This window comes from Thyridium curvatum (assembly GCF_004353045.1).
Source record: "Thyridium curvatum strain D216 chromosome Unknown NODE_57_length_291365_cov_88.079165, whole genome shotgun sequence".
In the NCBI taxonomy this organism is placed as follows: domain Eukaryota; kingdom Fungi; phylum Ascomycota; class Sordariomycetes; order Thyridiales; family Thyridiaceae; genus Thyridium; species Thyridium curvatum.
Window position 1 is genome coordinate 224,994 of NW_022156812.1, and position 25,625 is coordinate 250,618.

The 25,625-nt window shown below is 56.9% G+C and overlaps 8 protein-coding genes across 8 annotated transcripts; 4 read left to right on the top strand and 4 right to left on the bottom strand.

The window, feature by feature from the left end:
* Positions 1-896: 896 nt before the first annotated feature.
* On the top strand, positions 897-3,566 carry E0L32_008574 (uncharacterized protein; the record flags this gene model as incomplete). The annotated part of the gene is made up of 1 exon (XM_031143443.1): positions 897-3,566. The coding sequence occupies one exon, from the start codon at positions 897-899 to the stop codon at positions 3,564-3,566; it is 2,670 nt and encodes an 889-aa protein (XP_030992235.1).
* Positions 3,567-3,880: 314 nt separating this feature from the next.
* Positions 3,881-5,020, bottom strand: E0L32_008575 (uncharacterized protein; the record flags this gene model as incomplete). The annotated part of the gene is made up of 1 exon (XM_031143444.1): positions 3,881-5,020. One exon carries the CDS (start codon positions 5,018-5,020, stop codon positions 3,881-3,883), a length of 1,140 nt encoding a protein of 379 aa, XP_030992236.1.
* A 934-nt stretch (positions 5,021-5,954) lies between these two features.
* On the top strand, positions 5,955-10,762 carry E0L32_008576 (uncharacterized protein; the record flags this gene model as incomplete). Its single annotated transcript, XM_031143445.1, has 2 exons — positions 5,955-7,508; positions 7,559-10,762. The coding sequence occupies 2 exons, from the start codon at positions 5,955-5,957 to the stop codon at positions 10,760-10,762; spliced, it is 4,758 nt and encodes a 1,585-aa protein (XP_030992237.1).
* A 535-nt stretch (positions 10,763-11,297) lies between these two features.
* On the bottom strand, positions 11,298-13,926 carry E0L32_008577 (uncharacterized protein; the record flags this gene model as incomplete). The annotated part of the gene is made up of 3 exons (XM_031143446.1): positions 11,298-12,524; positions 12,579-13,762; positions 13,815-13,926. 3 exons carry the CDS (start codon positions 13,924-13,926, stop codon positions 11,298-11,300), a joined length of 2,523 nt encoding a protein of 840 aa, XP_030992238.1.
* A 3,764-nt stretch (positions 13,927-17,690) lies between these two features.
* Positions 17,691-19,001, top strand: E0L32_008578 (uncharacterized protein; the record flags this gene model as incomplete). The annotated part of the gene is made up of 1 exon (XM_031143447.1): positions 17,691-19,001. One exon carries the CDS (start codon positions 17,691-17,693, stop codon positions 18,999-19,001), a length of 1,311 nt encoding a protein of 436 aa, XP_030992239.1.
* A 236-nt stretch (positions 19,002-19,237) lies between these two features.
* E0L32_008579 (uncharacterized protein) lies at positions 19,238-20,126 on the bottom strand (the record flags this gene model as incomplete). The annotated part of the gene is made up of 2 exons (XM_031143450.1): positions 19,238-19,608; positions 19,724-20,126. The coding sequence occupies 2 exons, from the start codon at positions 20,124-20,126 to the stop codon at positions 19,238-19,240; spliced, it is 774 nt and encodes a 257-aa protein (XP_030992240.1).
* A 1,478-nt stretch (positions 20,127-21,604) lies between these two features.
* E0L32_008580 (uncharacterized protein) lies at positions 21,605-22,401 on the bottom strand (the record flags this gene model as incomplete). Its single annotated transcript, XM_031143451.1, has 2 exons — positions 21,605-22,274; positions 22,364-22,401. 2 exons carry the CDS (start codon positions 22,399-22,401, stop codon positions 21,605-21,607), a joined length of 708 nt encoding a protein of 235 aa, XP_030992241.1.
* Positions 22,402-23,198: 797 nt separating this feature from the next.
* Positions 23,199-25,472, top strand: E0L32_008581 (uncharacterized protein; the record flags this gene model as incomplete). Its single annotated transcript, XM_031143452.1, has 1 exon — positions 23,199-25,472. The coding sequence occupies one exon, from the start codon at positions 23,199-23,201 to the stop codon at positions 25,470-25,472; it is 2,274 nt and encodes a 757-aa protein (XP_030992242.1).
* Between the last annotated feature and the right edge of the window lie 153 nt (positions 25,473-25,625).

Here is a 25,625-nt window from a genome sequence, read left to right on the forward strand (position 1 = left end):
ATCACCCTTGACCGCGCTGGACAACAAACAGGTCAACAAACAGAGGGCCAGGCTCAAGCAAGCATTGCCTTCTTCCCTTCCAGGCGCTGCCCAAGGCAAAAAGAAGGCGGGCAGGCAGGCAGGCAGGCAGGCATCAGGCTTCCTCTTCAACTTTGAGCCGCAAGCACAGGCTTCTCTGCTGCAGGGCAGTGTTCACCCGGGCATTGTTTGCCCAATGAGCGTATTACCAGTCAGAAGGCGTCCGGCCTGAACGTGCCGCGCAGCCAATGCAACCAATGTCACTCGAGAGGCGGAGTCTGCCCGCATGCTGTCCCACCCGTGGTCACCTCCTCCAACCACAACCACAGTTTGACTGTTTGTCTTGAGGTATGCTGAGCTGAGTTGCTGCTGCCTTGCGCAAAACGACAAACAAACAACCTGCCACGATTTCCTCCTTTCCAATGTCCCCCCCCGCATTTGCGCACAAGATATCCAGGTCCCTACAAACAACAGCACTTGCAAACTGCATCTTCTCCTTTGATTCCTTCATGTGAAACTCCTTGTTTGCTCTCCCTTGTTGCATCCAACACCAGAGCAGGCTGTCGCTGTGCGCCATGCGATAAGATTGCCTCATACATGGGAGCTTGCTACCTTGCCTGAACTCAGTTTCCCAGTCTTCACCAACACTGATCGGAGAAATCAATCACTCTCATCCAAGACATCCTAGCAAGCCCTTATCCGTCGCAACAGTCAACAGTTGGGCGCAAACAAAGCGGTGGTTGTTGCCAACCAAGCTGGCCAACAGCTTCAACTGCCTTAGACCAGTTGCCCCATATCCCTGCAGTGCCATCTCGGCCACATATGAATAAGAAACGATCATCTGAACAAACGCAATACCCAATACTGCCTTGCCCAATATGTGGTCGTCCCCCTCCCAGCCTACATCTTCCAGCGAGACAGCAACACCATCATCGTTAATGGGTATATCCCATGCTCAACAGTCAGACACCCAAGCCGAGGAAACCGCCCCTTTCCCATCATTGTCATCCATAGCGGACACAGAAATGGCCGACTCGGATTTTCGACATCCTCAGCCTGGCACGGCAGATAATGCTGATTCAAGCTCTGAAGGCACGCCAACGGATGATCAGTCCGAGCCTAGGAGGAGTAGTCTTCTGGATGCTGCCGTCGAGAATCTCATCCTTAAAGCAGAGAGGACTAGGAACCGGGAGAGCCTTGGCAACAGTCATTGGACAGACCTCAAGCTCGTCCAAAATGCACAAGACGAGTTTGCCATCTCATTCAGCAAGGGCGACACATTGATTATCATCAATGTTCCCTCTGGACATGAGCCCAATGTCATGTGCAACGAACAGAGGTACCCTCTCCAACAGAGACTCCGTTTTGATTCGTCCATCTTTCACCAGCGAGGCTTTGGCAAGATTGGAGAACTCCTGTCCAACGAAAAATACCAAGCAAGGCTCAGGAGACGCCTGGTTTCCGCTGGCGAAATCATCCCCGAAGGAGTGAGATATGTGGTGGATCTAGGCCCGTCTACAGATGAGGACCTCGCTCCGGAGCAGCTCGAGGCTTTGTCGCTATCCAAAGGTGTGATGCGGTGGTACCTCATACCCGAGTGCTACCCAGGAATTCCAAATAGCATTGTGGGTGGACATGACGACTGCTGTACCTGTGAGAGCTCCTTTGCGGCAGCACACAGGATACAACCGAAGCCAAGGGAAGACTCCGGAGACTACCCAGAGAAGAGGCACAGCATTTGGGATATCGAGATAGGATCCAGCTTCCGCAAGATCGACGACTATTGCGAGGTGCGGCATGCTGCCAACGTCGTTCGCTTGCTCCGAGCCATGGCGGGCAAAGGTCTGCTTCTCGATTCCGCGCCCAGAGTCTACACCATAGCTGGTTTGGCTAAGCTCTTCGGATTCGACCCTGCCGCGGGTGGTTCCTGGCTGCAAAATGAAGTCTGGAGTTGGTTCTTCGACGACAAGAACAGCGTGTTCCTCGAGGTTCTGCCCGAGGAGAGTTTGAGGATCGCGACCAACCTGAAAATCCCCATCATTGCTCGCCTGGCCTTTCGGATTCTCGTTGCTGAGAAGGCGCTCGAGGTCACTGCAGGTGGGCTCCAGTCGCGGCCATCGCGCAAATCAGTCTTTGGACGCCCACTCGGCGATATCGACGACGACATGCGCACAGCTGTGGAACACGCCAGCCAGAACATGGCTGACAGAGTCAACAACCTGCTTGAAAAGCTCAGAGCATTCGACGTCTTCGATCATCTCAACATCGGGGAATGGAAACAGCTCTGTGCGGTGTGGACATATCTCCAGACAGACCACCCCGATGTCATCGCCAGCCTTCAGGGCCCGTTCTCCAGCCTCACACTGGCCCTGACGGACTGGTTCACCAAGAAACTCCTCGGGCTGTTAGCCAGTCCTGCCGATGCCATCCACATAAACGCAATGGCTAAAAATCAGAAGCACTTGACACCCGCCGCGACTCAACAGGATCTCAAAGAGTTATATGTCAACCTCACGCCTCAACAGAAGGCTTTGACAAGCCCCTTCTGGAAGATTATCCGGGAGTCATGGCCAACATATCCCATGTTTGGCGCCAGCAAAATCAACGGCACGGGCAAGACCTTGGAGCAGCACGCAACCAGGTTCAATAACAGCCTGCTCAAAGCCATGGAGTCCGAGGGTGTTGACTTGAATACAGTCTTCCCAAAAACCTTCACTTACCATGTATCGCAAAGTATCCAACCCCAACCCTGGCGTTTCAATACCTTTACCTTCTACGACGAAGCGACTGTATGTCTGAAGCAGATTTGCAGCAGCATGTACGACCCACCTCATTACAAATGCGATATCGAGATTCCCGTCATGTTGTCAGATCACCTGCTTCTGAGTCTGGAAGACAGCGAGTTCCGATTCCTGCCGCTATGGGCCGGTGGCTACGATGACGGCACCGGCGGCGTTTTCACGGACGCCCTTCCGGCTGCAGAGATGGGACCCAACGGGCCCGGTCCAAGCTACCACACGGGCTACACAGTTGCCACAGACGCTTCTGTCACGGACGACATGAGTTTCGAGCGCCTCAACGTGAGATCGGTCACCTCGGGCGAGGGCCACAGCAGCAACGTCGTCCAGGACAGCATCTCGACTGTCTACAACCGCTTCCGCGTTATGGCCGTGGATGACGACGACTCCATCGCCCCGGACGACTCCTTCTCCGTGGCCAACGACACCGACTTCGACGACGCCATGCACGCCGTCCCCGCGGACAACCAGGCACGCGCCGATGCGCTCTATGAGTATGTCATGCAGGAGCAGGCCGACACGCCAGGTAGCAGCGAGGCACCTGTTGCTGCTTCAGCTACGGGTGGAGGTGCAGGCAATGGACGAGAGGAGCAACGTGGGCAAGGTAGCCAGCGCGTCGCCTCGCCAGTGGACGAAGGTTTCGACATGGATGACGATGACGAGATGGACGTGTCGTCCGATTCGGGAACCCTCACACCTGTCAAGGCCAGCGTTGAAGGTTCTGATTCCGCTCTTTGGACGATGTTGTGACATGCTGCAATGCTGCAACCTCACGAGACCGAATTGACTTTTGGGTGATTGCATACGAATCGAATGTTGGGGTAAAACATCGCGGAATGATGTGGATGGAGCAATGAACCATGGGTTCTCTCACTCGCACTTTGCAGGATAAGAAAAGACTGCTGTTTCTTTGCTTTAATGGAGCGGACGATATTGGAACTTGGATGAGATAGGGTATTATTACGTTTTAGCTTTGGTCGTATGTGCTTCGCTATGAGTACACGGATACATATGTCTAGAATTCCAGGGCCCAGCGCTGTATCGTCATCGTTTGCTGATCAAGTCTATCCTCTATTCAACGTGTTTCCAGCGCCCCTCGGGTTGGCCTCCTTGAATTCATCCCACTCCCTCGCCTTCATGGTCTCCATGTCGGCCTTGTCGATGTTGTCCTCATCCGGCTCCGGCTGCAGCCCGCTCGCCTCACCGCCCCCTTCTATGATGCCGCCGCGCCGCCTCTCCTCAGCAAGGTACTCGTCTATGCTCATCGTGGGCAGGTTGTGGCCCGGCCTGAACACCCCCTTGGCCAGCTCGGCCCTGCTGCCCAGTATCGTGAAGGGCTGCAGCGGCTTGCCCTCTTTGGTCAGCAGGGGGCCGCCGCCCGTGCCGAAGGCGCTCTGCAGGCGCCGCAGGGGCGGGTCCAGGCGCTCGGTGTCGGCGGCGCGCTTGTCGTCGGCCCGGCGGCGGCGCTCGTCCTCGTCCACGCCCGCGTCGTGCGGCATCAACGGCACGGGGGCCCGCGCCAGCACCTCGGCCTCGCGGTTGAGCCCCTCGAGCCCCTGGAAGGCGTTGTGCGTGCAGAGCGCCAGCTCCGCCAGGCGGGCCTCGCGCACGGCCTCCTCGTCGCCCGGTATTGTCCTGCCTCCCTCCTCCTCTTCCCCATCATGCTCGTCGTCGTCCGCGTAGCCCGGCTGCCGCCGCAGGAAGTCGAGGCGCTGGCGCAGCTCGCGCTCGGCGCGGAAGTTGGCGATCTTGGAGTCGCGGCGGGCGGAGGGGTCGGCGGGCACGGTGGAGAAGCCCGTGGGGTCGTCGGTGTAGGCCTCGAAGAGGCGGGCCTGGGCCGGGGAGAGGAGGGCGTAGGCGTCGAGCAGGTGCAGGAAGCGCTCGTAGGCGTCGCGGGCGCGGGCGAGCGCGCGGCCCCGGTCGTGCGGGCTGGGCGTGGGCAGGCGCTGCGTCAGCTCGGCGATGCGGTAGTCGGCGAGCAGGTACGGCAGGTCCCCGGTGGCGAGGTCCTCGAGGGTCTCGTTGGGGCTCAGGACGGAGAGCTGCGCGACGAGCTGCAGGGCCTCGTTGTAGAGGGCGATGGCGGCGTTGAGCTCGTCGCTGGCCGTCGGGGACCGGGCGTCGAAGGAGGTCTCGATGGCGCGCCGCCTGTTCTCGGCCTCCCTGAAGACAGACCTAAGGGTCCTCGGGGAGGAGTCGTCCATCTTATAGATGGTATGGCGGGGTGGGGGAGGTGAAGAGAAGATGGGTAGGGGAGAGGGAATATGGTAGTTACGCTTCTCTGTCACTTGGGTTCAACAGGAGGATTATTGTGATCTGTCGGACTTCAAGTCAGAATCTCCAAGGTTGAGATGGTTCAAGGGTCGTTTTAGTGAGGGGTTGAACAAGAACGGTGCTGAATTCTAGAAGTCCCGTTCCAGATTCCCATGGCCCGTCCCCTAAGCGGCCCCGAAACTTGGCGCTTGACCCCACTAGAGTTCCAGCTACCGGGGTGCTGCCGGGGTGCCTGACAAATGCCAGGGACCGACCGTCCTAGTGCTTCCCCATCTTCACCGCCTTCCCGATACGTCTACTTGGCGGGGGTCTTTTGGTGGGTTCGAGCTACTTCGTACTGCCAGTCAGCACTTTGTTTAATCACAGCATCCGCACTGTGACATTCTAGTTATATAAGAGCATCTCAATCATTCTCACTTGGTTCAGTAATTCCAGACGAGTCTGAGATTGCGTCAATAATATCGAGTCGAGAACGCTTTCCAAGCTCGAAGGTGAGTTACACACGCCAGAGGGCCTGTTGATAAGCATCAGAGATTACCTGTTTGCACCTGGGCAAACTGCTTGACAGAAGGCGCAACGCGTCTTCGTTGCACCACTTCTTGACGTGCACAGCAGCGTGCATTCGCAATGCCCTTTTGTTCTTTTCCTTTCTCCCCTTAATGCCATTAAGTCAATGGCACTGACCTTATCCTGATCTCACGCTGGACCTGCTTCATTCACTCTTGGCTTCTCGCTTCTTCACCAGGACATTATCACGTCGAAAGCACAAGCGTCAAGATCCAGGGCTATCAGCTTCTCTGCATTTCAAGGATGACCTCACTTTGAAAGCTGCCAACGTTCAAGCACCTGGCCAACTCCTGCACCATGGCGAGTCAGATCTTACAAACAATTCCCGGGCAAGCTGCCTCTCCCATGGACGGTAGCACGAAGACTGTCGGGGATATGAATTTGCACAATTCTACCCAATCCCACCCTTTGATTGAAGATACCATATCCCTGCCTACAAGAGCGGGCTCACTCCCGATTCCCAACGATGATGATCACCTCAGCAATGTCGACGAGAGCGACAGCGACAGCGATGACAACAGGCTGGTCCAAAATACACCTCCAAAACCACGCCAAATTTCGGAGAAGAAGCGAGCAGATTATCAGAAGTTCATGCTGTTCTTGGAGGAGAACCAGAGGAATCTGCAACCAAACAACAGGGCAGCGGTAGAGGACCCTGATGCCAGATCAGCCGAGTGGCTGGTCCGGGATGACAAATCTCGCAGAATTATCGAGAGTCCGCGCGACTACCAGATCGAGCTCTTTGAGAGGGCCAAAGACAGGAACGTCATAGCTGTGCTCGATACAGGCTCCGGCAAGACCTTGATCGCCGTATTGCTGTTGCGGTACATCATCGAGCAAGAGCTTGAGGCCCGAGCTCGAGACCGCCCAAAGCGCTTATCGTTCTTCTTGGTCGACAAAGTGGCCCTCGTCTTCCAACAGCATGCCGTTCTCGAGAGCAACCTTGACCAGCCAATCGCCAAGTTCTGTGGCGGCCTGACGACAGGCCTGGCGCTGACAGACTGGAAGAAGATCTTTGCCGAGAGCATGGTCGTCGTGTGCACGGCAGATATCCTGCAGAGCTGTTTGACCCATGGCTACCTCAGCATGGGCCAAATCAACCTCCTTATTTTTGACGAGGCCCATCACGCAAAGAAGAATCATGTATATTCTCGAATCGTCAAGGAATTCTACATTGGGCACCCTCCCGAGGGCCGGCCCAAGATCTTTGGCATGACTGCGTCGCCTGTAGATGCTCAAGGCGACATCAGAAAGGCAACTCTGGAGCTCGAGGGCCTGCTGCATAGCGAGATTGCCACCGTGGCAGACCCGTCTCTGATACAAAAGTCTGTCTGCAAGCCCAAGACCGAGAAAATTGTCCATTACGACCGACTATGCCCACCACACTTCTCAGGTCTCACCCAGAAGCTTCACTCCCTCATAGGCGAGCACTCAGCTTTTGAGAGACACTTTGAATTTGCCAAGATGGCATATTCTGATCTCGGACCATGGTGTGCAGATCGGTTCTGGGAACTTGTGCTCACTGAAGAGGAAACTTTGCGGTTTCAAGCCAAATCCGAGAGGGATTATACAACTGGCCTGCAGCGAGGCTCAAGTGTTGATGCTCACGTTGAGGCCGTTCGCGACGCCAGATCGATCATCGAGGGACACCCGTTCCCACCATTGAACAAGTCCCATCTGTCTAGCAAAGTCAAGCAGCTCTACTCTGCGCTCTCGGACCAGTTTGGTCGCCCTGGAGGATCTAAGACCAAGTGTATCGTCTTTGTGGAGCGAAGATTCACTGCCACTGCATTAGCTGACCTCTTCCACTCTTCCCGCCTGAGGGTTCCGGGACTTCATGCTGCTGCACTCGTAAGTCACGTCGCTCCATCAACATGGATAACCAAGCTGAACTAGTCTAGGTTGGGGTGGGATTCGATGACGGTGCCAGCAGGAACTCTTATCGCGACCAGGTTGTCACGTTGATCAAGTTCAAGAAAGGGATACTCAACTGTCTGTTCGCGACGTCTGTGGCCGAGGAGGGCCTGGATATCCCTGACTGCAATCTCATCATCAGGTATGATCTTTACAACACCATGATCCAGTACATTCAATCCCGGGGCCGGGCGCGCCAGGAGAATTCCACCTACATCCACATGCTCGAGGCCGGCAACGCTTCGCACTACTCGAAGGTCCATCAAAACCAGAGAAACGAGCAGGCCCTCAGGCACTTCTGCTCGACGGTCCCCGAAGAGCGCAAACTCAGAGGATACAACTTCAACATGGACTATTTCCTCAAAAAGGATAGGAAGCAGAGGCAGTTGGTGATCGAGTCTACTGGTGCTAAGTTGGGATACAAACAAAGCCTCATCATTCTGGCCGAATTTGTCGCGACTCTCCCTCATGCTCCGGAGATCAGCCTCATCCCAGAGTACACGGTCACATATTCACCGGAAGGGTTCGTCGGAGAGGTTCTCCTTCCCGCAGCCTCACCCATCCGAAGCGCTGTCGGCAAGCCCCATTCCTCAAAGCAAGTCGCAAAATGCTCGGCCGCCTTTGAGATGTGCTACCAGTTGCTTCAGGCCAAATATCTTACAGAGCACCTGAAGTCCGTCTTCACCAAACAGCTACCCGCTATGAGAAGCGCGAGACTCGCAATCAGTTCCAAAAAGAAAGGAGAGTACAAGATGCGCTCAAAGCCAGAATTATGGTCTCAGAAGGGGGAGCCAAAAGAGCTCTTTGCTACCGTTCTGATTCTCACTGAGCCCGAGTCCATGGAGCATGCCTCACGCCCCCTTATCCTGTTCACAAGACAAGCGCTTCCCGACTTTGCCCCCTTTCGGCTACACTTTGGCAAGGGCCGTTCGTCACGGGTTGCGCCCGTGGCAATAGCAACGCCGATTTCCACGGACCATGACGTGTTGAGTCTACTGACAACGTTCACTCTCCGAATCTTTCACGATGTTTTCAGTAAGGAATATGAGGCTACAGCGTCTGACCTGCCGTTCTTCATTGCCCCTTCAGCACACAGCCACACAACTGCGTTCTCACCAACATCCGACGTGATGAGCCTGGCTGATTGGGACTTGCTGAAGTACGTGTCGGCGAACCCTGTAATTCCGTACGAAGGCAATGAGCCGGATGACTTCTTCCAACAAAAGTATGTCATCGACTTGCATGACGGGTCGCGCAAGTTCATCGTTCAAAAGCTGCGGAAGGATCTCCGTCCTTCCGATCCAGTACCAGACAGCGTGCCTGCACCAGCGAACAGGCAGTGGCGCCTGGGTCAGGTAAAGCATGACATCCTCAACTACAGTGTCAGCCTCTGGGCCAAGTCTCGAGCCCGGGCCACCTTCCGAGATGAGCAGCCGGTTGTGGAGGCCAAACTTCTTCCACACTCTCGCAATCTGCTGGATGACCAGGCCCTTGGCAATGAAGTACGAGAAAAGACTTGCTATCTGATCCTCGAACCGCTACGCATCTCTGCTCTGCCACTCGACGCTGTGGCAATGGCCTACAATCTCCCCTCCATATTGCACAGGCTCGAAGCACAGATGGTTGCCGTGGATGCCTGTAAGGCAATCGGACTTGACATCCCTGCAGGCCTGGCTCTTGAGGCCCTGACAAAGGACAGCGACAATACAGACGAGCACGATGCTGAGCAGATCAATTTCCAGGAGGGAATGGGTAGTAATTACGAGCGGCTGGAGTTTCTTGGCGACGCCTTCCTCAAGATGGCTTCCACTATTGCCCTCTACACGCTCATCCCCGACAAGGACGAGTTCGAGTACCACGTCGAGCGCATGTGTCTCGTGTGCAACAAGAACCTCTTCAACAATGCTCTCGAGATGCATATCGAGGAGTACATCCGTTCGCAGGCATTCGAGCGTCGAGCTTGGTACCCGGATCTCATCCTGAAAAGGGGCAAGTCGAAGAAGCCCCGGACCAGCCACGTGCTGGGTGACAAGTCGATAGCTGATGTCTGCGAAGCTTTCATCGGCGCAGCTTACCTGACATCTTGTCAGCAAGGCAACTTTGACCTGGCGGTGCGAGCTGTCACCATCATGGTGGCCAACAAGAACCACCCCATGAAGTCGTACGAGGAATACTACGCCGCATACACCAAGCCGCAGTGGCAGACTGCCCCGGCGACTGCAACCCAGGCGAACCTTGCACTCAAGATCAAAGAGCAGATGGGCTACGAGTTCCAGTGCCCGCGCCTGCTTCGATCGGCTTTCATGCACCCGTCGTACCCCCGATCCTACGAAAATCTTCCCAGCTACCAACGTCTCGAGTTCCTCGGCGATGCCCTTCTCGACATGGCCACTATCGAACACCTCTTCCGGACCAATCCCGATCGCGACCCCCAGTGGCTCACGGAGCACAAGATGGCCATGGTCTCGAACCAGTTCCTCGGCATCCTCTGCGCCGAGCTCGGGTTCCACCGCCACCTCGTGTCCCTGAGCGCCCCTATCCAGCGCCAGGTCGGCGAGTGGATCGCAGAGGCCACGCAGGCCAAGGAGGAGGCCCAGGACCGCGCCGAAAAGGAGGGCAAGAGCCGCGAGGACTACCCCCGCGACTACTGGGTCCAGGTGTCGCAGCCGCCCAAGTGCCTGCCCGACATCGTCGAGGCCTACGTCGGCGCCCTCTTCGTCGACTCCGAGTACGACTACGGCGCCGTGACGCGCTTCTTCGAGCGCCACGTCCTGCCCTTCTTCCGCGACATGCACATGTACGACACCTTCGCCAACAAGCACCCCGTCACCTTTGCGGCTAACCTGCTGTCGACGCGCTTCCGGTGCCGCGAGTGGCGCGTCGTCGTCGAGGAGGTCGACGTGCCCGAGGACGACCTGCGCTCCGGGACGGTGTCGGTCTTCGAGACGCGCGTGTCGGCGGGCTTCATGGTGCACGGCCAGGTGGTCGGGTGCGCCGTCGCGGCGAGCGGGCGCTACGCCAAGGTCGCGGCCGCGAAGCAGGCGCTGGCCAAGCTGGAGGAGCTGAAGGAAGAGGAGTTCCGCGAGCTGACGGGCTGTGACTGCGGCAATCGCGCTGACGGCGGCGGCGGCGACGGCCAGGATGAGGGCGTTGAGGGAGATGCGATGGAGGAGCATGCGACTGCTATCTGAATGGGCAGCTGGTCCCGATAGGGACATGCATGAGCCCAACGAAGACAAGTTTCCTGATCTTCGATGTACAAGAGAGTTGATAATTGTTGCTTTGTCTTTCGCGATGAGATACAAAATCGATTCATATGCCTGATTTGAATTCGTGCTCTTTGATCCGGTTACCCACAGATATATTCTCTGTGCAATAGCACAGTCAATTCCCCAGACAGTGAAACAATATCGATGGGACGGACCCTTGATGTTCGAAACTTCTCATGCCTCAATTCTCATCTAAAATGGGTATATGCCGTTGCTCCCCAGCATCGATAAATGCCATCCTTCCTCACTCACGATTACAAGTTGTTAATTCCAGAAAGACCCCGTTCCATAGAAGAGAATAAAGCGTTGCTCATCAAGATCCATCATGCATTCCCATCAGATGCACCCATGCCCCCCTGCCCGTGTTGTCCAACGCCCTTCCCAGAAGATAGAAGAAAATAACCCAAAATTCACTGTCATTCACCTGCCCGATATGCCTAGGCCATATTTCACCATCTTATTCCACATCAGCATGGTTCCCATCGCTTTCACCAGCCGCGGCAGTCACGGCCTTTCTGCTCTTCCTCTTGTTGGTTCCATCCGCATCCGTGGGGGTCCCCAGGGCCCCCAGGCTCCTCGTCTTGGCCATGGCCATGGCGCGCTGCATGGCCTTGGCCTCCTTGCGCGCGCGCACCGCCGTCGCCACGTCGATCTTCTCCAGCTTCTCCTCCTCGATGACCTCGTCGCCCACGCTGCCGCCGTAGCCGTTGGGACCGTACACGCTCTCGATGGCCGAGAGGCGCTTCAGCGCGCGGCGGTCCTGGCCCGGGGCCAGCGGGATCGAGGCGTACATGTCGTCGTCCGAGTCGTCCGAGTCGGCGTCGCTGCTGTCGTCCTCTTCGTCCGAGTCGTACGCCGGCTCGGAGTGGAAGCGCCGCCTCTGGCGCTGCGAGTACTGCGACGACGATCGAAGAGCGCTGCTGGTGCCGTGGGCCTGACGGAAGGTAGGCATCGAGTTCATACCCCTGGGACTACGGGGGTTCCGTTTCTGAAGCGTTGAGCGAGGTGCGAACGAGTCCGAGAGGCCGGGCAGGCCGAATCCATAGCCAGCCTCGCTGAATAGCAGATCCTTCTCCGCCTCGCCACGGGTCCTGCGTGGCGAGTCGACATCATCGTCCTCCGAAACATAGTCGTCGATGTTGAAGGTGCCGGACTGTGGCACATAGGGGCTATGCAATTTACCGCCGTAGGAGCAGGCGGCTGAATTGCTATGCAACGAGCTCCTGCTGGAGGAGAATATCGACGTCAAGGTGTTGCTGAGGTCTACCGAGGTGTTGGGGGTGTGGCGTGAATGAGGACGGGGAAAGGGATTAGATCCCATGCTCGATGCAGTCGGGCTTGAGGTCAAAGACCAGTGGCGAAGTGAACTCGTGCGCATTGGGACTTGCCCGTCCATATCGTCTGTCTTGCCTCTATGAGGTGGGGGTGCCAAAAATCCCATCGACTTCGGGTAGTCGTCGCGACTATTGCTGCGGGAACGCGTCTTGACATCTGTTTGGGGAACTGTGTCAGTCAAATCCCACTTCTCGAGGTAGCAGGGGATCGTGGAAGAGCACATACAAGGATATGGTGCAGCATCCTCGTCGGGATTGGACTGTTCCCAAGGATCCTGCGCCTGACTGGGTACCGGCCGGCCAAAGGCTGCGTCATTCTCGTCTCCGGCCTTAGAAACAGAAGCCATGGCCTGAATGGAATGCACACTATGCCTTTTGTTCACTGACGAATGCCCACTTCTCACCTTACGAAGGTCCGTCTTCGACGCTATCCGCTTGTCCTCTGACTCAGATACACCAAGACCATGCTGCCGAGACGCATCTTTAAGCTTGTGTTTCCCATGCTGGCCGTTCGTGACAGTTTTTGCACAGCGTTGGCCGCTTTCACCGTCAACACCACGTTGCTTATGCAAGGACGTCAACTTGGGCACAGGCGGAATGCTGTCGGCGTTTGAAGCTGTCGTCCGGTTACTGTAGCTGCGATCTCGACCAGGCGCTCGGAGGGCAGTGTTCTGTCCGGTAGATGCACCGATAGAAAGGTCTCGAACCGCCTCTCTGCCCGGCTGAAGGGTCGGAAGCTCTGAGACGCGCGTCTCTACGTTTGGGAGATGATCCTGTTTTTCGTCCCGTGCTGGCTCTTTATGGAAGGCCGTCAGCGCGGCTTCATCGTCATTCTTCCGATGCGGGACCCGAGACGTTGTCCGCTTGGGAAAGACAAAGGCATTTGACGAATTCAAGCTCTTGGTTCTTAAACCAGGCTCTGCCTGCTTAGCATTTGTCGAGTAAGGAGTCTGGCCATCATAGACCCGACGCACACGCGCTCGAGGAGGATTCTCGTCGTCATGCAGTGGCTGACTGCGCACAGAGGATGCGTAATAGTCGCGAACCGGCAGCGAGTCCAGGTTCACCCCGTTCTGGCCAATGTTGCGGTCTGCGACATCCTCTCCGTAGTCTCTCGCTCCCGTAGCCTGGACTCGACTCCGGAAATCTGCAGGCTGTATCTCTGATTGAGCATCCAGCAGATCGACGAAGGTCCTGCTGCTTTCGCTTTGCAAGGAATGATCACGGCGATGTCCTCGGAGAAGACCCGGGGCAGGTCGCAGTGTTGACGCATGAGTACCCGAGGGCTTGATCTGTATGCGGGAGTGACTTAGTACAGGCACCGGGATGTCGACCCTTTGCCTGCGCAATGAGACGGAGGTACTCTTCAGCGAGTCTCTTCTGCGTGTTGACCGCTTTGTCGAGTCGGAACTGGGATGCGCGGCGTGCGGCGCTGTCCTTGGCCGACCAACATCTTCGTCTTTGACACGGCGTACTACCGGTGCCGGTGCTGCGTCTTCCTCGGCGGGCTGGTGAGCAAGGCGGAATTTGGACGACTTAGACAAGGTCTCGTATACGTCCGGCCCGTTGCCAGCCACCGGGTAGGTTCCTAGTCAAGGTTAGTGAACGCCGTGTCATACCACGGGTGTGCCAAAACTCACCTCTCTGAGGCGGCGAAGAGGCGGTAACGCTATCATAGGGTTGCGATTTGACAAGGAGTTGAGGTTGACTCCCGGTGCTAGGCTTTTTGTTGAATAAGCTCAGGAAGCCCATTGTAGGGACGATCGCTAGCCATAGACGGGCCGGGAGGGAACAGCCGAACCAAGATCTGAAAGGGACGGAAGAGCTGCCAGATTGAAAGGGCTGCGGCTTGTCCGGTTTTATTAATGGAGGGGACTAGGTGCCACGAGAGGCTCGCCACGAGTGGCTGCGCCAAATGCGTGCAGGGAAAATGGTCGAATTGAAGTGAGAAAAAGCAAAAAAAGAAAAGAAAAAAAAGAAGCTTGGAATATGGCTTGTATGAAATTCCCACGAGTCCGTCGACAAGATAACGTACGAGATGAAACGCAAGGGAGCAAGGAGAGGGTGGGTAGGGCAGCGGATGATGTCGTTCTAAAGCATCTAGACCGACAGTTAAGTGTTTAGGAAAGGGGAGGCACGGCAAGATAGCTTGCAAGCTAATGCCGCCAGTCCGTCAAGCTCGCTCGAGCGAGAGACCAGAGTGACTAGGTAATAGGCCCAGGCAGTGGCCACGAGAGAAGGCGGGAGGTGGCGTCTGGTCTGCAGAAGATCATCGCCGGATCTCCAGAGGGCTTCGCTCCGGGAGAATTGACACTTCTTATGTGGCTGGCCCACCAAGGCGTCGCATCAGGATTGCATGTCTGGACAGCAGCCATTCGAGCCATCCCTTTCTCGTACATGACTTCCCGCTTGTTTCGCTGGCCAACTGGGGAATGCGGGAGTTTGCACCGTGCAAACTGCATGCAGATGCAGTGGGCCGCCCACTCCTGCACTACTTTTTCGACAAGAGACGAGGATGCACGGAGGATGCACCTACGGAGCTATGAGATGCAGCTAGGGAATTTGTTCCTGGAATTGCTGGCCGGGTGGAGGTGTCTCTAAGCGGAATAGGCCGTCGTCCTGGTGTCAGTCCGGTCCATAAAGCGTGGCATCCTGGACTCCATCTGTACCTACCCCCGTACGTGCATCCAGTCGAGCGATGCAGGTGCTAGCATGTTGCAGGTAAGGCGCTCGCGGCCCTCTCTAACCTCGTGGCAGGGAGACACAAGGTTGAATGGATGCGAGTTGGTGCATCTCCCACTTGCTTCTTTCTGCTCCTTGTTGCTTCTCCTCCTCCTTTTGCATCTTCACCTCCAGTCCATCTATACGGAGCTGGGTGCCTTGGTAACTTAGCGTGCCTTGCACTCAATGGAAATCTCCGGCTGCTTCGAAATGGCATCGCGATGATGTCCTAGGCCAGAAAGGGAAGTCGTCTCTCGGACATCATGACCGTGCGCACAGCTTAGACGCGATCTGTTCGCATCCAATCCGCCCAACAGGTCCTCACCAGCTCAATATGCCAAGTAAATACGGGCCTTTTGGGGAAACAGTGTGGACCATCCACGATAATGGGTGTTCAGGTGAGTAGGGTGTGTGACGGTGGAAAAGGACAATCTCTCCAGCCTTCCCAGCCCACGCTCGAGTTGGTCAGCTTCGTTTGAGGTATGACGGTGTTATTGGAAACGTCAGTCTGTGGTACACGGTATCCGAGGTTGGTATTTTAATGGTAGCTCTCTGTCAGATCATTCGGATATCCGGTATTGACTTCGATCCTTCATCGTGCTGACCAAACCACTGGAGATGCCAGGCCAACTTCAGGTGGGAGGGCTCCTGGTCGAGTTCCAGGAGAGGGACTACCCATGTATTCCACAGAACGACCAAACTTGGTTACTTCGGACAGACAGGGGTTCTCCAGCAATCCAAGTGTCGAATGGGGTTGGTCTGTTGGCCAAAACAGCGCAACTCAAGAGCTGGAAGATCCGCAAAGAACCCACTACTCACGCTAGGACTGGTGATCCTCAGGGGTTCCGAACCATAATCCATGATCCATGAATGACTTGCAGATGGGCGACCAGGGAGAGAGAAATGCTAGGAGGCAGAGGCATTCTAGAAGACAGCGGCTGTTCAGACTCCATTTGCAACTCGAGCCCTGCCTGAACAGCCCAAACGGGTTGTGTGATAGAGCCGACGTAGGACAGTGGGATTGTGCAGCTCCCAACTACTGTGCTTGAGCACCTGATATGACATGTGTGTCTGTGTTTTGGAGTCAGTGAACTCGACGCCATCCGCCCTGAGACAGGACACAAAACGGTCCCGGCCCGCTGGGTTGGACAAGAAAAAGGGGACTTGGGGAAGAATGAAGAAAGCAAGTGAAGAGGGAAGAAATTAGACTGAGACACGTTCCCACCAGGTCTGCTCAAGCAGATGGGATGGTCCTTGCTCGCCTTGCTGGAGCGCCCCATCTTCTGCAACACCGAGCCGTCGTCAACTGTGTCAGGACCCGTACTGTGTCGCCCGCACTGGTGTCTGGTCAAGCATTGACTTACACGTCAGTCTGCGTGCGGCTGACGAGACGAGGCAGCCTTTGTGCGCATGGCGATTGGCGTGCTGGAGAAATTGCCTGCCGCCTGCCGCGACTGTGTGCCGATCGGCATGGTGCGAGGTAGTGGGAAGAGAGCAGATGTGCAATCGAGTCTCGAGATCGGGCTTCTGGCACAGCTGAGGACGACAAGTACGGACAAGCTCAGCGGGCGATAAGAGGACACGCATGGTGATGGGTGGGGGATCTGCTTGTAATGATCTGCAAATCCTTGAATGGATCAGAACCTAGCTGGGGTCATTCTGTCCAGGGGGGGAACAACGCATCCACATCCGACGATCAAAGGTGAGAGAGCCACACCTAGATCCCTGGTGCCAACCGCAAGGTGAACGAACAGATGGCATTGCGTTGAGGTACCGTTTTGGAGGTTCGTCCGGGTGCTGATGCTGGCTGTCGGTGCAGCAGCATCTCATCGTGGTCCCTGCATGTTCAGCTGCCCATTGAGATGTCAACATGGGCAATGCTTACCGGGGCTTCTTGGGAAGAAGGCGCTCGCGGATTGATGGACGAGTCTGGCTGATTGATGACACGGCGAGAACGCTGGCCTTCGTGACCCGGTTGGAAGCTGACCTCCTGTGCTTCCTGCCGTCGTCCTGCCGTCTATCTTGCTTGGCCTGACAACATGCAACCTGGTCACTTCAGGGGCAGATGGGAAAATCGTGGGCAGGAGGACAAGCGTCAACTCAACAGTTGTGGTCTTCGTCTGGTTTGAATTGTTGGCAAGCAGGCATCCATGGCTCCAGTGGGCATGAGCCGCCGGCATCCAACGTGCAAGAGCTCAGGTCGGGCGCACAAGCAAGCAAGCGCGCGGGTTCTGGGTGGGAAGGGCAGCGAGGTTCTTCCCTCCTTGCCTGCCGTCCCTTCCAACAGACATGATCCCCCCTCCCGCCGAGTGTCTTCTTGCCTGCTCTGAGGAACACCACTTCCTGCGACAACACATCCGGTTGGCGCCATCCTACTCTCGACCGGGCCTATTGGCGATGTAAGACGAAGAGGGCCTGCCGACTCGGAGGTAATGCCCCATGAGCAGCTTCTCACAAGTGCTCGCGGCCTGCATCCTTGCAGTCATGACTGCTTCGACCAGAGGCGATGCCTTCCTCCTCGTCCTCTCGTGTGAAGTCTCCTGCAATGCCACACCGCCCAGGGACACCGGTCTGCTCGTCTACAAATACTCGCCCAGATCCCCGGCTACCTTTGTCTTCTTCTCGTCTTTCATCCATCCACAGCAACATCTTGTGCCCATCTTTTCAATCCTAGCATTCATCTCATATCAGCATCGCTACCTTTCGCTATCGTTGCAAACGATCTTCAACTGTGCAACTCGTCATCCCTTGTCTCTAGTCCCCCTTTTCAGACTCGCACACTCCACACCGCCACCATGGCCAGCCGTGACTCCAACCGCCAGGGCACCAGCCCCAATGACCGCGACCAGATCTCTGGCGACAAGCAGAAGGACTCTCGTCAGCAACAGTCCCGCGACGAGAAGCAGCAGAAGAACAAGGACTCCAAGGACTCCAAGGACTCCAAGGATTTCAAGGACACCAGCGACTTCAACGCTTCTGCCTTCAAGGTCGACACGCCAGACATGCCACCCATTCCCAAGGAGACTCCCAACCGCAAGGACGCCGGCTCGCGAGGCTCCAACACGTCGGATCGCTCCAACCGCAGCGACCGTGACGGCTCTCAGCGCGGCTCTTCTGACGAGTCCAAGAAGCGTGATGGCCGATCCGGCCGCGAGCAGTCTTCGGGCAGCTCTTCTTCCAAGAAGGACAACGTTCCCCAGAATGACGGTCCCTCAGACGATCACAATGACCAGCCCCAGCCTGGTCCGATCCCCGATATGCAGCAGCCTCCCAAGGACGGCCAGCCCCAACCCAGTGGCGCTCCCGATTCCATCAAGAAGCCTGACGGCTCCAAGCCCGACGGCTCCAAGCCTGGCATGCCTTTCATCAACGCGGCCGTGCGCAAACCCGGCATGGGCGGCATGAATTGTCAGGACCAGTCTGGCGAGTGCGGTCAAGGCCAATGGGGCCAGAAGGACATCTTTGGCAACACGACCAACCCTCAGTCTCAGGACTGCACCGATCCCCAGCAGTGCACCACGAACAACGGCCCTTGCATCGAGGCCAACTGCGCCAAGCAGAACTGCGGCGACATCACTCATCGGCACGAGCAGCCTGGCACCTGCAGCACAAATGCTCAGGGTGGTGACGAGCAGTGCGGTCAGGGTCAGTGCGACGGCGCCGAGGATGGCGGCTTCGGCGCCCGGAAGCGATGCACCGAGTCTCGCAACCGCCGCGATGAGTGCGACTGCAACCGGTCTTGCCGCGATCGTGATGACGACTGGTGCACCAACCCCTGCTGCGAGATCAACCGCCGGCGTCGCGAGTGTGAGTGCCGCCGCCGCGGCTGCTACGACGGTGCCGCTGAGAACGAGAGCCGCGGGCCGCCTCGGGATCGCCGAGATCAGCTCACCCCTGAGGAGCGCCGCGCCGCGGATGAGCAGTGGGAGGAGGGCCGAAGACGCTGGGAGGAGGGCCGCTACGATTCGGAGCGCCGTGACCAGGAGCGCCGCGATCAGGAGCGTCGCGATCAGGAGCGCCGTGACCGTGAGCAGGGCTCTGGGCAACGCGAGTATGGCCCTGTTCCTGAGGAGGAGCTCGAGTACCTGAGGGGCAACAGGACTTAGACATGACGGAGAGGTAGCACGTAGAAAGACCTAAAGAGACCGACGACCTTTAAAACTTCCCAGTGATGGTTCCTGGGGCTACACGTCCTTTATGTGATACATGGTGCCTCTGACACTTTCGTCCATGCCTTGCTTCGGTTTACCTTGGACCCAAAACGCCTACCAATGCAATTGTACTCTCTGTACTCCTCTGCCCGTCTATGGAATGCTTCCTCGTCCTTGTTGACTATGATGACTCAATCCAGGCTGCCAGCCAGCGCGACGCAGCTGAATCTCATGTCGGCGCCCTCACGCTCGAGAAACTTCTTTGGGCCCCAAAGCAGTGCCTTTTGGCTGAGCACGTCCTCGTCGCTCTCCAGCTTGCCCCGGGCCAGCGGGCCCTTGCGGCGGCCGTCGAGCTCCCAGAGCGTGCCGTCTTCGGTCTTGACAAAGCACACGTAGTGCAGGTCCACGTCGTCTTGAGCGTCGGGCGCCTTGGTGTCGCCCTGCGTGGCGGCCGAGTGGTGTGCCTTGGCCAGGGACTCATTGGTCTCGAGCAGCTTGGAGCGCTCCGCCGGAGCCAGGGGCGTGGCTTGCTTGGCGATGTCGTCGAGCGCGGAGCCTTGTTCTGTATGACGGAGGGTTTGTTGTTAGCAGGGGTTCCAAGAAAGAGAGGTCGTCTATTGATCTATTGGGACGAGCTTGTTGAATGTGTGCCAGAGAGAGCCGATGGCTGAACTCACCGATGAAGCCCTTGGCGGGCCCGTTCAGGCTGGCGTGCAGCAGGCCCATGACGCCGCAGGCGTTGCGGATGGTCTGGCGGAACCACAGGACGGGCTCCTTGTCGCCGGACGCGCCGTACTCGGGCAGCAGGCTGTCCTCGGCGAGGCGGTGCGACTCGTAGGCCGCCGAGACGGGGAAGACGAGCAGCAGGGCCAGGGCCGGGCGGGGCACGAAGGCGAGCAGCTCCGGGTCGTCGATGCTGTAGACGTCGTGGACGGACAGGGCCTCGGACAGGCCTAGGTTGTGCAGCAGGCTGGTCATGAGGGGCGGGTTGGCCTCGAGGGGCACGAAGGCGGGCTTGTGGCCCTTGACCGTGTCCGCCGGGTTCGAGGGTGCCACCGCTGGTGCATTGGAGGAGGACATTGTGTGCGCGGCTTGTGTTGTGTGAAATCTGGGTAGCTGCTGTGAGACCTTGGGGTTGGTAACTACTTTGTCAGCCGGTGCTTGGTGCACCCTGGGTGGTTTGTTTGACTTCGTGATGGGTGAGATGGAGTTGTTTGACAAGCCTAACTAAGGTATAGTAGGTAGTTGAGATGGAAGCCGAAGCTACCCTTTGGCAGTACGGTCGGTAGCTTGAGACGACAAGCTGTGGTGGGGTACCAGTGATGACATAGTGTCGTAGTGAGTAGGGGTACCTCGGTGATGTACCGCTTGGTGCCAATGGATCCGACACTTCCCCGCCGTTGGTTTTGGCGGGGATGCTCCTCCTGAGGCACATGCCCCAGGTGGGCTTGGTCCTTTTTTAGCGGCACGTCGGTGAGAACCATTTGCTGTTGTTTTCCCATTCCAGGGCTCCAGCTGCCCCAAGAATACCTAGCGGGATAGGGAACACGCTGCCGAGGTGCGCCTGGTAGACATTGATCGGTGAAAGTCGCAGATAAGCCGACTTCGGTACACTCACATGGCAGGAGGAGAAATGACGACGAAATATTCCAATCCCATCATTGAGATCTCCATCATCATTCAGCCATTTCACTCCACAAAGTCAGGCAGTTGAAATCCTGACAAGCTGTGTCAAAAAGTCGCCGGGGTTGTCTTCTCACTCAGAGCATCTTTCTGCACATCGCTTTTGACTCCGCATTCATCCTCTCTCCCCGAGATGGAGTGAGTAGGAAGGCCTCCAATATCACGGGAAGCACCAGCAGAATCCCCTCCCACGGACGGGATGCAAGCACTCTCTGAGCCAGGCACATCAGTACCGACACTGCCCGGCGGACCAATGTCTTTTCCTCCAATGCCGCCCACCACAACACAGCCAGCCATGCCACTGAGGATACCATCGCCACCTCACAACGCCTCTGTTAGGCACCCGGTCTTCTTCACCGAGAGACTGAGGAGACCAGTTGTCGGCACGGGGACAGTGGCGGCGAACTACCCGGGCAACCCCGTTGCGCAGGGCTATATCTACCGTGACGGCCAGAGGCAGCTTGACGGAACGGGAGCGGCGCCGAAATTATAAGACAAACAAACATATCATCTACTGACGCGGACTCGTGGAGGTTTCATCAATGTATTCTGCGCCCCTGATTTTGCATCAGTCGTGGCAAAACAGCAGCCAAAGCAAGACAGGAATGGGCTTGAAGACTTGATACATGTATATACAAACTGAAGCAACTAGACGATGGCTGAAAACGAAACCATGACGCATGTGGTATCAACATAGGAAATTCTCCAGAAGAGATTCCAGCATCTCTTGACCTGGATCGTGTTTTACTCCCTCTCTCTCCCAGTCTGCTGCCCGCCTGCCCTCTTTCGGGCCCTTCACTTTAGTGAGAATGTAATACAAGCCTGGGAACGTTAAAGAGAACTTGTACAAGGAAAGCAGAAGCATCCCTGCCCCCTCAGGTCTTGACGGCGACGACAATGGTCACGATGATGAGCACCACGACCAGGACGAGCAAGCTCATGAGCTTGACGTTCTTCCACCACATCCTCCGCTTCAGGCCCCTGCTCCGGACGCGGAACTCGCGCGCACTACCGCCGAGGCGATCCGTCTTGTCGACGAGCAGGTCGATGCGCTCCCCCCGCTCCAGCAGGCCCTCGATGTTGCGCGTCATGATGCCCCGCACGTCGTCGATCTCGCGCTGCACGTTGGCCACGGCGTCGTCGCGGCCCGCCGCCGTGCCGCCCTGCTCGACCATGAGGCGGCGCAGCTCGCCGTTGAAGCTGGCGGCGCCGTAGTTGGGCAGCTCGTCGAGCTCGGCCGTCTCGGGCGGGAAGCGCTCGAGGAAGAGCCGGCGCGCCTCGATCAGGAACCCGAAGGGCACGCGGCGGCCCAGGCTCGCCTCGGCGATGACGAGGAAGGTGAGCCCGCCCGCCGACGAGCCGGCCGGGTGCGCCGAGGGCGCCTCGGCGATGTAGTGGATGTGGTGGGAGCCGTGGGTGTAGGTCAGCTTCTGCGGCGTGCTGTGCTCGATCTTGGGCAGGATCAGCGAGGCCAGCGACGACGTCTGCGACGAGGCCGAGGTGGTGCACTCGGTCAGGATGGTCGTGTTGTAGGCGATGCACGCGCTGTGTGTGTGTCGGAAAGGCTGTGGTTAGTTTTTCGCGTGTTTCACAGGTACGGCGATGCACACTGGGTGGAGGGTGAGAGTCCTTACTATAGCAACGGTGTTGCTGGAGCTGATGACGATGCCATCTTCGCAGTTGTGAGAATGGACTGTTGTCGCGCCCCTGTGCTTGTGCTGGACTGAAGGCGAGCCTTGCTGGATCGTCTATCTCCTCAAAGGGAAACGAGGCTGTTTGTATCAAGTGTTGTCGGCTGCAGAGACAGGCATACATGCATGTAATGGAGAGTTGAGGTTGATCAATCTGCTGGGAGGATCTGAGGTGGGTCAAACTGGCCGGGATGCTTGGAAGGCTATTAAGGTCGATGGGCGACTCTGCATGATGACGATGCCCACTCTCAGTGGATGGACGGGGCGGGATGGCCAAAGTGGTACAGTAGTAGCGCTGGAAACAAGCCTGCGGCGTCAAGTTAATAGGGGACAAATGCGTCTTATCGATAAGAGCTCGCCGCTACATTTTTCTTAGCGATGCAGTCAACATTGAATTGCGGCAGCTTTTTTGAAATTTCTCGACCGTGGTGACAACAAAGAGGTTGCGGCTGTTTGATTCTTTGGATCCGACAACAACCAACTGTCATACGTCCAACTCCGACAGCTATGACTCCGGTCTTTGACCGACGCAGCCATGTCTTTCTTGCTGCGAGGCACACTTAGGGCCAGCTCGAGATGCCTCCTCTGCGAGAGCCGGCGTCTGTACGCCTCCATGCCGTCGCGGAAGAAAGGCGGACGGGATAGGAAGCCACGGGATAGAAATGCACGGGCGAGGGTCGGCACGCCACATGTAGGTCCTCACGAGGCTTCATCCCTTCGCACCGTTGGAAAGCACTGCCTAAGCTCACATTTGTCGCAGTTCGATCCCAGATACGCGATGCTGCACCAAGACCTGAAGGATGCCGCGAAATCAGGGCAACAAGCCAAGGCCGGCGAGGATAGTAGGAAGTATCGACTTTTCCGCCAGCTTGTCGAGTCTCGCTTTCAGATGCTGTTGGGGCAGATGGGTCCATGGACACCGGAGCACAAGATGTACCATTCGTTTGGCATGCACAGCCAGAGTGATGTGGACAAGGAAGCCAGATTATTCCTCAAGGCCGTTGCCAATGCTTTCAATCTGGCTGGAGAGAAGGGCAAAGTCGGGAGATTGGATAACCCCCTGTTCTGGAGTCTCCGCAATGGCTTTGTCCACGGAGATGCCACCGGTCTGGCTCAGGAGCTGAAATATGCCTTCCAAAGCTTCACCCTTCGATCGCGCTTCTCAAACGCAGTTACCGAAACACACCAAAAGCTTGCCGACTTTCGATACCCGTACGAATGGTTCCCCGCTACGCGGGCTATGCAGAGGACCATACACGTGCACGTCGGCCCAACGAACTCGGGGAAGACCTATCAAGCCCTCCAGGCGCTCGAGAACTCCAAGACCGGAATCTATGCTGGGCCCTTGCGTCTTCTCGCCCATGAGATCTACACTCGCTTCCAGGCAAAAGGCAAACCGTGCGCGCTCATCACGGGAGAAGAACAACGAATTCCCGAGGGCGTCGACACGTACTTCACGGCTTGCACTGTGGAGATGGCGCCCCTGAACAGGCGAGTGGATGTCGCAGTCATTGACGAAATCCAGATGATCGCCAACGAAGACCGGGGCTGGGCTTGGACCCAAGCTTTTCTCGGCGTCCAGGCCAAAGAGGTGCATCTTTGTGGAGAGGAGCGAACTGTCGAGCTCATCAAGAGCTTGTGTGCTAGGATAGGCGATAAGTGTATCGTCCACACGTACACACGTCTGAGCTCTCTGAAGACCATGAAAGAGAGCCTACAGGGAGACTTCAAGAATCTCCGGAAAGGCGATGCAGTCGTCGCCTTTTCCCGCATAGGCCTGCACATGCTCAAGGCAGGCATCGAGGAGGCAACAGGTCGAAGATGCGCCATCGTCTATGGCTCCCTTCCGCCCGAGACTCGTGCGCAGCAGGCGGGCCTCTTCAACGACCCGAATAACGAATACGATTTTCTCGTGGCCAGTGATGCCATTGGCATGGGCCTCAATCTCGAGATCAAGCGTGTCATCTTTGAACAAGCTCACAAGCATGACGGCGTTGCCTATCGGATCCTGAGTGTTCCTGAAGTCAAGCAGATTGGGGGTCGGGCTGGACGTTTTCGCACTGCAGCGCAGGAGATCAAGGGTGCGGCAGCTGCACAATCGGCGGCGGCGGCGGCGACGACGGCGACAACACCACCCGCCGCCCCGCCGGCGAAGAGATGGGGCACCCCCGGGTTTGTGACCACCTTGGAGGACGAGGATCTCGCCAGTGTGCAGACTGCCTTCGAGACCGAAGCACCACCCATAAAGACCGCCGGCCTCTATCCTCCGACCTTCGTCATCGAGAGGTTCTCCTCGTACTTCCCCCCGCACACACCGCTCAGTTTTATCCTCCTCCGCCTTCGCGAGATGGCGAGGCTTAGTTCCCACTTTCAGTTGTGTCGATTTGACGATATGATCGAGGTGGCCGACCTCATCCAGCCGTACCCCATGAGCATCTTTGACCGCTGTGTCTTCCTCTCAGCGCCCGTCTCTCTTCGAGATTGGGGCCAGAGGGACGTCCTTAGAGCGTTTGCAGAATGCGTTTCTTCGCTGAATGGTGGTCACCTTCTGGACATCAAAGAAATAGACCTCGAGATGCTCGACCGCAACCGAGACGATCCCGAGTTGAAGGACGGCCAGTATCTGCGGCGCCTCGAGTCGCTCCACAAGGCCATAACGCTATACCTGTGGCTTAGCTACCGCTACAACGGTGTTTTCCAGAGCCAGGACCTCGCCTTCCACGTCAAGTCTCTGGTAGAGGATAAGATCACGGACTATCTTGAGCATCTCACATTTGTGCCCGGAGCCCGCCAGGAGCGCCAAAAGATCATCAGGAGGATGGCCGAGCAGAGACAGAACCTCGAGGAGAAGCTGTTGGGTGATGACCAGGCCAAGGCCGGAGATACCTTGCCGAACCACGAAGGTGCTGGCCAGTGGAACGAGGAGGGCCACGAAGAGCCGTTGGCCGAGGATGAAGAGGAGATTGTGCTCAGCAGCGACGCGCAGAGCAAAAAGGCGCACCATATTCTGGACCAAGAACCCAAGAAGGAGTCTTCTGCCCAGACAGGTTAGGCTCGTGTATGACCATTGTAAAAAAAAAAAAGAAACACCGCTTATCACTGCATATATACATACGGTTCATGGGATGGATGCTATTCATAGAGCAAGAAGGATGTACCAATAGACCAATAGGCATAGGCTCAAGTCCCTGTATATTATTTTGTA